This window comes from Halichoeres trimaculatus, unplaced genomic scaffold, assembly GCF_033239565.1.
Source record: "Halichoeres trimaculatus isolate MK-OKI-2021-1 unplaced genomic scaffold, fHalTri1.1 fHalTri1_scaffold_20, whole genome shotgun sequence".
Taxonomy (NCBI): domain Eukaryota; kingdom Metazoa; phylum Chordata; class Actinopteri; order Labriformes; family Labridae; genus Halichoeres; species Halichoeres trimaculatus.
In genome coordinates this window covers 5,325,282-5,337,345 of record NW_027437198.1, presented here as the reverse complement: position 1 = coordinate 5,337,345, position 12,064 = coordinate 5,325,282, and the positions used below count along the sequence as shown (strand labels likewise).

The 12,064-nt window shown below is 39.4% G+C and overlaps 1 protein-coding gene across 5 annotated transcripts in view; it reads right to left on the bottom strand.

Moving 5' to 3' along the window:
- Window positions 1–5,445: 5,445 nt before the first annotated feature.
- The window catches only part of grid2ipa (glutamate receptor, ionotropic, delta 2 (Grid2) interacting protein, a), a 47,232-nt gene continuing 40,613 nt past the window's right edge, over window positions 5,446–12,064 (bottom strand). For all 5 annotated transcript variants that reach the window (XM_074696941.1, XM_074696942.1, XM_074696943.1 and 2 more), the window contains 9 exons: window positions 11,933–12,020; window positions 11,686–11,772; window positions 11,364–11,560; window positions 11,113–11,268; window positions 9,641–9,727; window positions 9,412–9,541; window positions 9,158–9,276; window positions 8,907–9,071; window positions 5,446–6,943 (listed from right to left, as the gene is read on the bottom strand). In XM_074696941.1, coding sequence (XP_074553042.1) covers window positions 6,863–6,943; window positions 8,907–9,071; window positions 9,158–9,276; window positions 9,412–9,541; window positions 9,641–9,727; window positions 11,113–11,268; window positions 11,364–11,560; window positions 11,686–11,772; window positions 11,933–12,020 — 1,110 coding nt within the window. In that variant the 3' untranslated portion in view covers window positions 5,446–6,862. The remainder of the gene's footprint in view (window positions 6,944–8,906; window positions 9,072–9,157; window positions 9,277–9,411; window positions 9,542–9,640; window positions 9,728–11,112; window positions 11,269–11,363; window positions 11,561–11,685; window positions 11,773–11,932; window positions 12,021–12,064) is intronic.

Genomic DNA, 12,064 nt, shown 5'->3' with positions numbered 1-12,064 from the left:
TTTCTGTTAATGTCAGTGAAGTTCCACAGTCTTGACACTTATTTAAGAGAGGTAAACTCCTGTCTGCCATCCAGAAGAAACTTGCCTGGATTGCCAGTTGAAATGTGTGGCTCCTTTTCGAATTTAAATTACATGTGACTCTACAGGTACACTACAATCTGAGAATTTAGTTTGGGAAGCAAAGGAAGTGCAAGTGTCAAATACAGACGCTTCTATGTGGAATGAAATATACCCACATCAAATGCACTCACATAATTTAGAGAAGAAAATTTACATTTAATTTTAAGTTCAGTATGTGGTAAATCATGAAATATTTCAACCTGAATTTTGCTGGGTCATCCTTTACTTCTGGCAGCCTTCCAGGCTCTGCTGTACGGTGGCCAGTGAGTGTTGGACAATTTGCAAAAACGACAACACGAATGCAGGCGCAAAAACACAAATGCAAAAAGCAACAACACAACGGAGGTACAGCCACAATGGAAGTTAAAAAGGTCAGTTTTCCCAATGGACACAGAAAAGTTGAAAGAGTTAGTAAACCTTTTTTTTTTTTTTACTTCACCTATGATAAATAAAGCTTCAAAGGGGCCTCACCTTCTAATATCCTTCATAGTACTTGTATTTTTTTATTTACCTGAAAAATACGTCATCTTATATATTAGCTTTATAAATCTATAACTTTAGCATTAAAGCTATATTTATCATAGCTAAAGGTAAAAACAAAAAAGAAAAAAAAAAACATGAGCTTTTTTCAAAACTTTTTTGTGTCTGTTGTGTTTTGGCTTTTGCATTTGTGTTGTTACTTTTGCAAATTGGCTGACACCTACTGGCTATCATAGTGTGGACCATTCCCAACAAATCACATGTAGGAGTTCCAAGTTACAGCTTCTCTGAGATCTAACTGGCTATCTCTGCATACACCCATTACAGCTTTAGCATAAGCACTGCTAACATCACCTGTTTCCTGCAAAAGCCTAATTTTCTTCTTCTTTTTTTTTCAGTTTGATGGCCTTCCTGTCTGTCACTCTACTTTTTTAACTACAAAAACTGAATCTAACTAAGTGTTTTTGTCTTATGTTAAGTAAAAAATGGCAAATTACATTTGATATGAGCAACATATGAGTCATTTAGCTGACCAGTTCAGGAACAAGTCTTATTTCAAGTTATGAAGAGACAAAAATGAGGTCTGAATTGTTTGAAGCAAGCAAAGATATCTGCCAGTGGGGTGGGAAAAATGTGCTTGTCAAGTTTCTTGAAACAAAAATAATGCCTTGATATCAGAATCTTCTTCTAGTCCCATTGGCAGATTTTTTTTTTTTTTTTTTAACTTTTTACAAGTAATTTAGAGCTCATTTTTGTCTTAAATACCTTGAAATAAGAGATTTTTCCTGGACTAGTCAGGTGAATGTGGTAAATATTGAGTTAAAAAAGACATTTCCACTGCAGTGTTGTTCAAATTCAGGCCATCTTTTCAACCTGCCTTGACTTTTATCTTCACTCTTTGACACCTTGACGGTCATTTCACAGCTAGTTAGTGACAAATTTTGCAACTGTTAAATATTGTGCCATGTCAAAGACCAAACAACACATCTGTTTTTAATGGAAGCTGCTAGCTTTGCTTACATGTTTAAACTAATAACCTCTCAGAACAATTTCACAAAGTAAAACGAAAGTTGTTGCTTGTATTTATGTATTTATACAAGCAACATCTCTCGGTCTTCTCTGTTTGTGTGAGATGATGTAATCGGATGAATAAACTCACCTTTCAGTCTGCTGTTAAACTCTGTTTCATTCCAGCCTTATGTTGGTCTGTTCCAAACAAAACAACACGTCTGATATTACTACAGCACGTCATATTGCTGACCACGTTTTTCTGGAAGCTTCCGCCACTGGCTTTAAGATCAAACTCCACTTTCCCAGCGTGTGCGCATCAAGTGTCTGGTTAAAATGTAAGGGATTTATTACACTGAGCAGAGAGAGAGGTGTTTCCACAACACATTCGACCACTGTGGGATGATGGTTGAGTGAGTTCTGAGTGCATTTCAGTGACAAATGAGCAATAATGAGTGATGAAAATAAACGATACAGAGGTAACTGTGGGGGAAATAACTGTGTTTCTGTGTCTACTGCAGCAGGCTTATCTCATGAAAACAAACGTGATCTGAGAATTTACAGCAGGTTAACAGATAACTTGATCCCAGGTGTGTCAGCAGCAGTTACAGAGACATACTCCCTCCACTGACCTGCTGCAGTGTAGCTTTTAAAACCTGCCTCCTCTAAGTTGACAAATGGGATGTTATAGGAAATCAAACACCACATCTGATGAACTCTATCAAATATTTTTTTTGTCATTATAGCTGACTCAAAAATATATTCCTAACTTTTTTTTTGACACCTCAGTTGACAAATAAAACAATGAAAAGAAGAATAAAGAGAACACAACTGGCCCTAAAAGAGAGCCTTGAAGGACCCCACAAACTAGCAAGGCCAATACTGGAATAGTGTTGGTCGAGGATGATGGAAAAGGTTCTCTCTCATAGATATGACTCAAACCATTCAAGGACAATGGCTTAAATACTTACACACAGAATCAAGTAAGTAAGTAAGGTAAATAGTAAGTAGTATGGTAAATAGACCACTCAAAGCCCTTTAAACACTGATGGAGTAGAGTTCTAAGTAAAGAACCATCAGTTTAACTAACACATTTACACCCATTCAAACACCACCGACCAACAGTGAGAGCATTTTCAGTATCTTGGGACACTACAGTGGTATATGTTGTCAGGACACTACAACATATACGCTGCAGGAGCTGGAATCAAACCCTTGACCTTTCACTTGAGAGGCATTGACTCTACTGCTGAGCCCCAACTTTATCACAGGCAAGTCTAATTGTACCAACACAGTGAAATTTCCAAAATCAACAGTTGAAGCAGATCATTAAAATCTTGTAAAAGTGTCGTTTCAGTGCTGTGATGTGATTTAAAAGTAGAATTTAAGACTAAAATTTCTAACTGCAAATTTTGAATTGCAGTTGGTTTAAGGGAGCTGTCTTCAGTTATAAAGAAAGTAGGGTAGAAAGGATGCTGCAGAGGAGCTGTGACAAATCCTTACACAAAGTCACAGAGCTTTCCAAAAACTCTGACTCAAGGATCTGCTCCACTGTACGCCTTACTGTGAGATCTGTGCTGTTCCATCAGAAAGTAAAATGATCGGTTCTGTTTTGTTTGTCAGAGCTCTAAACCTGTTGACCCCTGCTACCCAGAATCCTGTCATTAGTGTGATAAGTCAGTGCCCTACTTGAGCGTCTTCGTTTTTGTACAAACACAGAGGGTGGAAAGACATCTACCCTCTGTGTTTGCAGTGCAGTAATTAATAAACACATCAAGGACATTTTCCCCAAACATGTTCAATTCTTTTTTCGCAGTGTGTTTTCAGGAACTAAGCAGGTATGATTTTTTTTTTTCTTTTTTGGATATCTCTGTTGTCCAATGTGGGCTCTCCAGGGTTCTGGAACAGATTAGCATAGAAGTTTATGAAGAGGGCAAGAAAACATAACAAACAGGAGTTACTGAACTATTTCAGGCTTGAAGTGTCTTCCTAAAATCAAATCTTTAATTTCAAGTTCAATGATGTGTTTTGGTTGACTATGCAGGTTTCCCGCGTAGCATCCAGCCAGGTTGCTTGTGCACATAATGAAGGCGAAAAGAAAGCCTGCAATGATTGTTAATGAAGCGAGGCTCTCAATGAACCCCCCTTTTCATGAATATTTTTCACAATTAGACACTATTCAAAACTATGTACAGGGACCAGCATAAGAATGTGAAATAACATTGAAACAGCTCTGAATGATGCAGTTGAATTCTGGGAAACAAAAAAGTATGGGGCCTTTATCGCAGCTACCTATTGCCCTGTCAGTGCCAACTCAGATGATACTTTGATGTTACTTTTTATAAGACTAGACGTCATTATAAAAGATCTAACCACAAACCACCAGGCATCATCAGATATGATATCACTTTTTATAGATGTCAGCATTGTTAAGGTACAATACAAAATACAGACTTAACACTTTATAGGCATTATTCGGACAGCAAATCTTAAGAGGTTTCCATTCTGAAACTGAAGCTGAGGAAGAATAAGACCATTAGAAAAGAAAGCCTCAAAGGTTTAACTACCAGCACACATTTTTATCATGAGACTTTGTCTTATCATTCAAAAGCATCACATGAAGCTTTGTGTGTGAAAGAAAGCTGAAACATTAAAGACTCTGCTCTGCTCAAAGGTATTGCTGTTCTCTCAGTGGTATAATATCAAAGTCAATCAGATAACAAGTACAGAACACAAGTTGTGCAACACACGAAATAAACAAAGTGCCTCAAATGGAGCAGCTGCTTATACTTCTTTCAATAAACTCTTTTTTTTCTGTACAGTACAAAGACAATTTATCTGATTAAGTCTGGACAAGATAAAATCTAACAGTGGAACACAGCTTAACACACACATATTGCACACTGCCCGCTGCCGGCTCCACATACACCCACTTCTGATTTCTTTAAATAGTTTATGACTTCAGACAAATGTTAAAATAGTACTGCTACAATTATTTTTTTTTATAAAACTGGTTACCAACATCCTTTCATACATACAGGGTAATAGCATTAGAAGGTAAGTGTTATATAGAACAACAGCATATACAGGAAGAGATGTCATCGGCTGTAACTGACATGGTATTTGGAGATTTGCTTACATCAAGGCATAAATATAAAGCTGAAAAAAGGAACTATTCATTTGTGAAAATAAGCTACACTTGGTCTGCTAATAAGTTATGTTACATTCATTGTGGTGGGCACGTTCATAAAAACAGAGCACATGTAGACTAACAGGAAACAGCTTTGTGCTTTTCTCACAAACCAACCAAGAGGATAGGAATTAGAGCCTGCACAGATTTGAGTTTCTGAATCTAGTTTTAAAAGGAAGAGTTCATCAGATACAGGAATGGTAGCCAGTGCAGGATGGTATTGGGCAAAAACAAAGGGCTAATCCCAAATCTAAATCTTAGCCCTTGGTTTTGTGCATGTATGTCAAGTGAAGGGGTGTCCCAATCCTCTGTGAGGTGAAGGGGATGGGCAAACTGGGACCCTTTAAACCAAGGGGTATGACAAATTCCCCATGTTATTGATATTTTTAATCTGATATCTAATCCTTTGCTACTCCACGTAAATATTAGCCATGTTTTGAATTGATGTACTTTGAAATTGCTTGTTGTAGCGATTTAGCTAATGCTGCTATAGCGACAGCTACGGCTAATAATAGCTACACCGATGTCAGAGGAGGGTGAAGGGCTCACAGCAAACAGACTCCACTTCAATGAACTGCATTTCATGAAGGATTAGGCCATGTCCACACGTAGCCTGGTATTTTCAAAAATAAATACCCCCCCCCCCCCCCCTCGTTCGTTTTTCAAAATACTTCTGTCCACATGCAGCGGGTAAATCAGCCAGGGAGTGCTGCTCGAGGCATGCCAAACCCATAATGGACAGTGTTTTCCAGACATAAAGCCTGTGTCAGCCAACCAAAATTAGCCCCCGTCATTCAGCTGTGATGTTTAAGAACTGAAAACTCTGGCGTCTACACGAAACCATGAAACCGGAGTTTTCCAAAATCTTCACTTTGGCCGGTGTTTTTTGAAAACATTGTTTACAGTGACGTAAAACTGCGGTTCCGTGTGGACGACGGGCGTAAATGTATAAAAATATAAGCGTTTTCCTAAATACCCGGCTACGTGTGGACATGGCCTTAGACAGCTAAGCTGCATTCAGGAGCTGCATTGGTTACATAAACTATGATAAGTGAATGTTAGCTCGACGTTTGCTTTTCATGGCTTAGCTGTCTCATCACTCATGTAGAGCAGTGCATCGTAATGAAATCTGTTTGCTGTGAATGCGTCGCCCTAATGTGACTTCAGTTTATCATTGCTTTGTAAAAATGTGTTTGCTTTGGAATAAACAATCGCTTTGCCTATGACACAGCCAGCATAGTAGGAATTGTCATGTTTCGTAGAAATTTGTTTTCAAACCTTCCCCTTGGCCCTCAAAACAGAGACCCAAGTGGAAGAAGGGGTAGACAAAGGGGAAGAGGAAAGAGTGAGAATTGGGATTATCCCTAAAGTAGACCTTTCTCCAAATACCTGTTCATTGTTGCGACTGCCTGCTTGGCTGTGATGCTCTGCTCCACTACATGCGCTGCAGACAGTGCTGAGAGTGTTGTAAACAATGCAGTCACAAATATATAATGATATTTTCTAAACATCTCGAGCTTTGTCGCCTGCTCTTTGCATCCAAAGAAAAAACATATGAAAATACTGACATAGCTGATCAGTCAACAATAACAGTCAACCAAAATAATGGTCAGGCTCTAATGTAAATATATGTTAACTATTGTAGAATAGAGTTTATTTTAGTTTATCTATATCTTATGCATCAATATAAATGTATATATAACAAAGATTTGACCATAGAACTGTGTATACTACTGAAGTCTTACAGGAATAAAACTTAACCTTAGGGGTGTTACTGTTAAACTATGCATCACATAGTAAAGTTACCTTCACAGCCAGACAAAGTTGTTGCTAAATATTAGTTCTAGCCATTCCAGGCCTCAAATCATACCAGGTGTCTTGAATCATCTTGAAAAATCGTCCATCTCTGATTCCTTTATCTTGCCAAAAATAATAAATGCATAAAGCCTTGTTTTTGCTTAAATGGTGCATTGAGTGTGGTGTGTGTTGAGACCTTATATACAGTAGGCGTATACAGTATTCTGAGGATATGTGTGGTCATCTCCATATGTGAAGGTATGTTTGTTACCAGGCCAGTGGGGAGGCCATTCGAGGACTTCTTGGGCTCTTAGGGTTTTCTGCAGCTTGCCACTCACAGAGAGCTCTCTGATGGAAAGACAAGACAGGGTGATAGAGAATTTAAGCTTTGATGTGATGGAATATGATATGAATTCAATTTATAAAATTAAAAATGTAAAAAGTGATTTTAAATGTTTCTATCAATAAAATAGACAAAATGATCTAAGATTGTACAGAGAATGTCTAATCTTTCCCAGAATCAGTTCATCTAGGGGCGTTGAGAAACAACCTTGAAAGAAATAGAAGAAATATAAGGTAAGCTCATCCTTAAAGGTCCCATATTATGCAAAAATCACTTTATTAGGTCTTTTAGTGAAATTTGTGGGTCTTTGCCTCTCCTCCCAGCCCACAAAATGTGATATTTAATGATAAAACCTGTACTTAGTAGTGCTTGTGAATGTAAAATCCTGATGTAAATAGGGATGGGTACCGAATTAGGTACTTTTATAGGTACCGACCAAATTCTGTCATAAGTATCGGGTACCAATTCATGGAAAATCAAAAGGTACCATGTTTTGGTACCTAAATCCATCCTTGTGACTTTAAGGGACTGGAAGAGTAGGTAATATTCCATGCTGGCCATGAACACAGCATTGCAAGGTTATATATTGAAGAATAAATATGTGAAGTTAAAGAAATTTGAGATTTTATTACTACTAACTTTTATTAAATTGACATTTTTTATCACATGAACACAAAAAAGTACCAGAAATTTGTACCGTTGCGCATTGATATCGATTGCCAGGTACCAGGCATCTGTACCGTATCGGTTCAATTGTGAAAGGTATCCATCCCTAGACGTAAAACGAGCTGTTTGGAATTTCTGGGATTTGCCGATGCCAGCAATTACCTTTTTTGACCAATCAGGAGCAAGTCTGACCTGATTGGTTCACTGGAAAAGATACCCCCGAACCCCCTCCCCGCTGCTGGAGGAGAATGCCAAAGTTGAAGAGCCATCACTGCTCTGTTTTTGGCTGTAAACAGCCTCATAGTTCCATGCACAAGCTTCACATCTCGGAAGAAGACAAGGCTAAGTGGCTAGAGTTCATTTATCAAGGAAATGTTCCAGCTACACTCAGTTAAACTGTGCATGTGTGTGCTAGTCACTTCATGGCCGACTGCTTTTCCAACTTTGGACAGTACAACAGAGGGCTAGCGAATAGACTGGTCCTGAATCGCATTACCAACCATCCGCCAACAAACCTTGGACCCTGGAAATGTGAGTATTTTAAATGCTGTGTGCGGTGGAGCAGATGTAAGAGCTTTTCCTCAGTGTCCCCCCTGTCTCTGTGTTAGCCTCAGAATGCTAACTTTAGCTGTGGTTAGCCTGTTGTTTTAGCCTGTAATGTTATGGTAAACGAGCTTCGCTGTTTTCTAAACATTGTGCACTCGGAGCTCGAGGCGCCACTCTCAGTGACGCGGAAAAGCGGGATGGTATCAGCGGTGGCTCATTTACATATGAAGGTCACGCCCACTAAATCAGAGCGTTCTGAACAGAGGGGCTATGAGAGCCTGGAAACAATGCTGCTGTGCTTGATTTATTGGCTTTTTGGACCAAAACATGTTACTACCATTTTATGAAGACATCAATGATCCATATTAAACTGCAGAAAGGGAGCCTCAAACTGTCAAATTATAACCTCTAGAGGAAACATTTTAAGGGTTTAACAGGCTGCAAAGCGGTGTCAAATAATTGAGTCTGCTTTTACATGTGGTGTATTAACAGCATCAGGCTGGTAGAGTTTCTTTCACTCACTTTTGATAAATACAGGCAGCACTCATTAAAATGTCTAAGCCTTTTCTAAAAAAACAAAATACAGGCATAGCAGAATAGCTACACAATGGTGATAAAAATTTATGACAAGGTAGTTTTCATCTGCAGCCACTGAAGTTATGCAAAACGATTTTTTTTTAGGATGAAACAGTTTTTTACTGTCACACTGTAGAAGTCTCAGACTGACTGAAAAATTAATGAGTCTCGCAGGCTCACCTCAAACTTGCCCATAAACTCCGCAAAGATCCCAAAGAAGGCCTCTGTGTTGCTGGATTTGCCGTCTTCTCCGAAGAAAGAGGCAGTTTTGCTAAATTCCTCCATAGCTCTCTGCTGCAGGGACTCCAGAGACTGAACTGCTGGATGGCTGTTTTCCAGGAAGTTCTGAATTTACAAGAGTTAAGGTTCATCAAATTTTCACTCATATTTCTGCTAAAATGTAAAAAAAAAAAAAAATTGGTGTAGGATACACTCATGACAACAGCAAAACGGTCCTCGGAGGTTGCAGGCATCTTCTGACAGATTGAACGGATTTCCTGGATGGTTGTTTGGAGGTCGTTCAGGTCTGAGGTGATGGTCCTCTGGTTTACTGTTGTCAGATGTGTGTGTTTCAATGACACAAGAGTTTAGAAGGACACCACATTTCAAATCAGTGATAGAACAAGAACATTGTGTATATTTTGAAACATTATGAAAGATATGAAGAAAAGCTTGATGTATTTACCTTTGGCTGCAAGAGGAACCATGGTTAAATCTTTGGAGAAGTCTAACACCTCAGGAAAGTGCTGACACAACGACTTGACCAAAATGTGAAGAAATGTCGACTTTCCATCCACCGTTTTGGTTGTGCTCAACTGTGGAGGACAGGATGAAGACATTATAGTCCCAAAAAAAAAAGCAAACACAGAGTCTGTTTTAAATAACACAAACACATGTATTTGTGTACGTTATACCTCTGTTAGGAAGTTGATCTTGAAGCCTGTTGTCTTGTTGGTTTTCGGCTGGCTGTTATTCAGGTAGTTCCCCATCGCCAACACAAACTAAAAGAGGACACAATGAAACAGGTACATTTCAAAGCACAAAATTAGAAGATATCAAGGAAGATTTTGTGTATGAAAACTATTGTTTTAAAGGTAGGGCCTGCTGGAATTTCATTATTGCTAGTAAACACAACGTTCAAACTGGGCTCCTCCTTGGTTCAGTGCCAGCAGCAGCGCACACCTACTTTCTCTGACTGTGGCTATGTAAATATACTCACTCACGCAGCAACTACCTGTAGCATCGTTGGAGAGACTCAAGAACTGTCCGTCTGACTTGACATGTTAGCACAAGCTTATCATGGGTATTTGGCACAAACCTGGTTAGCAGAAAGCTAACTCACCATACTATTTGTTCTGCTCTCAAAGTTCCCAGAAAGTGAGTGAAATTGGAGCCAGGCTTCACCCTCGTTTAGGGAAAAGCTTTATCTGTTTGGCGTTTTGTTTCACTTTGGTTTTGTTTTTCTCCTTGATGCTACGTCCATGGTAGCTGCTCAGGATAGCTTCTTCCAGTCACTATCAACAATACGCAAAGTCACTTGCACACTGAGCGCTCTGTGATTGGCTGATGTAACCACGTCTACACACCAACAAGAAATGTTCCAACACAACCAAAACATCAACCTACAGGCAGAGGAAGGGGTTGAGGCAGACACTGACACACATGGATAGAGGCCCATGGGAGACAATTGACAAAATCCTGCAGACCTTACCTTTAACCATGGAACAAATAATGTTTTACTGTCTTTTTTCTCTCAACACAAGTATCCCTAAACTTAACCCCATATCAAAGAGGACTTGGAATTAGAAATTCAAACCTGAATTCATGAGAAAAACATTAAAGAGGGGGAATCGTGCCTTTTTAAGGGTTAATACCTTCCCTCTGAGACTCCCATAGTAGCGTCACATGATTTACAGCTTAAAAACTAGTGTTTTTTTATTATTCATTTATTTATTTTATCTTAGCATCTGTCTGAAACATTTCGTTTTAGTTGCTGTCTCTTTAAGGACCCCCCTCCAAAATCTCCCCTCCCTCCTGATTGGCTTGGCCACTGGAAGCTCTGGGCAGAGCTATGGGCAGAGCTTGGGACCCAGCAAGCCTTGCTGTTAAGATCTCAGGATTTCTACAGCATTTGAATATGTAGCGCTTTGAAAATTTACACATTTTGAATATGGATAAGCATTGTCGATTTACTGTATGTCCATGTTTAAAAGATGGAAAAGCATAATACCCTCTCTTTAACTTGGAAAAAGAGGGTCATTTTGTCATTGTTAAAGATCAGTAAAGAGAGGAAAAATACAACACTGACCACAGGGGGCACCATAATCATGAATAATTAAAGTTACTCAGAAGAGCTTTAATATGCTTGCACCAAACAAGAAGCTACCTCAAGTATCTTTGCCAGCTTCTTGCTTGTCTTCAGCTCCACTGAAGCCTTATACAGACAGTCGTATGCTCCTCTCAACTCCTCCGTCTTCTCCTGCAGAGAACACTTGAAGAGGAGGCTCTGAAGGCGGGTCTTGTACTCTGGGACTGACAACATCTGATCAAACATGCAAAAAGCCAAAAAACTGTCAAAACAATGCACATGGTCGGATTTGCTATGATGTCAGAGCACTTCTCTTTGTTCCACCCTACCTGCAACACGAACTGATCCGGCTCACTGAGTTTGCTCGGGTCCTGTCTGTACTCTTCATACTTTTTGACCTCCTCTGCATCTGGGGCATACAGCAGCAGTTGTTTGATGTGGGCTGGCTCAAGTCTGTCGGTTGCCATGTTCATTAGGATCTGGCGCAGCTCTCCAGGAGAAAGCTTCAGGTGGGCAATCAAGATGGCTGAGGAAAGGGAAGAGGTGAACAAAAATGTAAGCACACATAACTAAAGAAAATGTCAGGGTATTAGCCAAGCACAGAGGTTGTCAGCTAAAAACACAGAAATAGTAAGAGAAATTTATACTAACAGGCATTGTAGGCTTTCTTATGGGACAGAATCTCGATCACATCTTTCTTCTTGAAGGTTTCCGGAGGGGGCGGCTCCAAAGTAGGCACTTAAAATGAGACAATTGTTAGTAAATTTGGGTGGTGCTATGGAGGTATACTGCACTCCAGATAAATTATTGATGAAACTGTTCTGCTAACCCAGAAATGAAAGTTGTACTCCCTGATCCCCCTGCCAAATGATCCCTTGAGACGGCCACATGTACTTACTGGAACTCTTCTGTGTCCCAAAGTGCAGCTCCAGATCCAGGTACTTCACCATGTCATGCAGTTTGTCATAGTCAGAATTTGCTCCCAACTACGACGACAAAAATGAAACATGGTGAATAAAAAACTGTATGA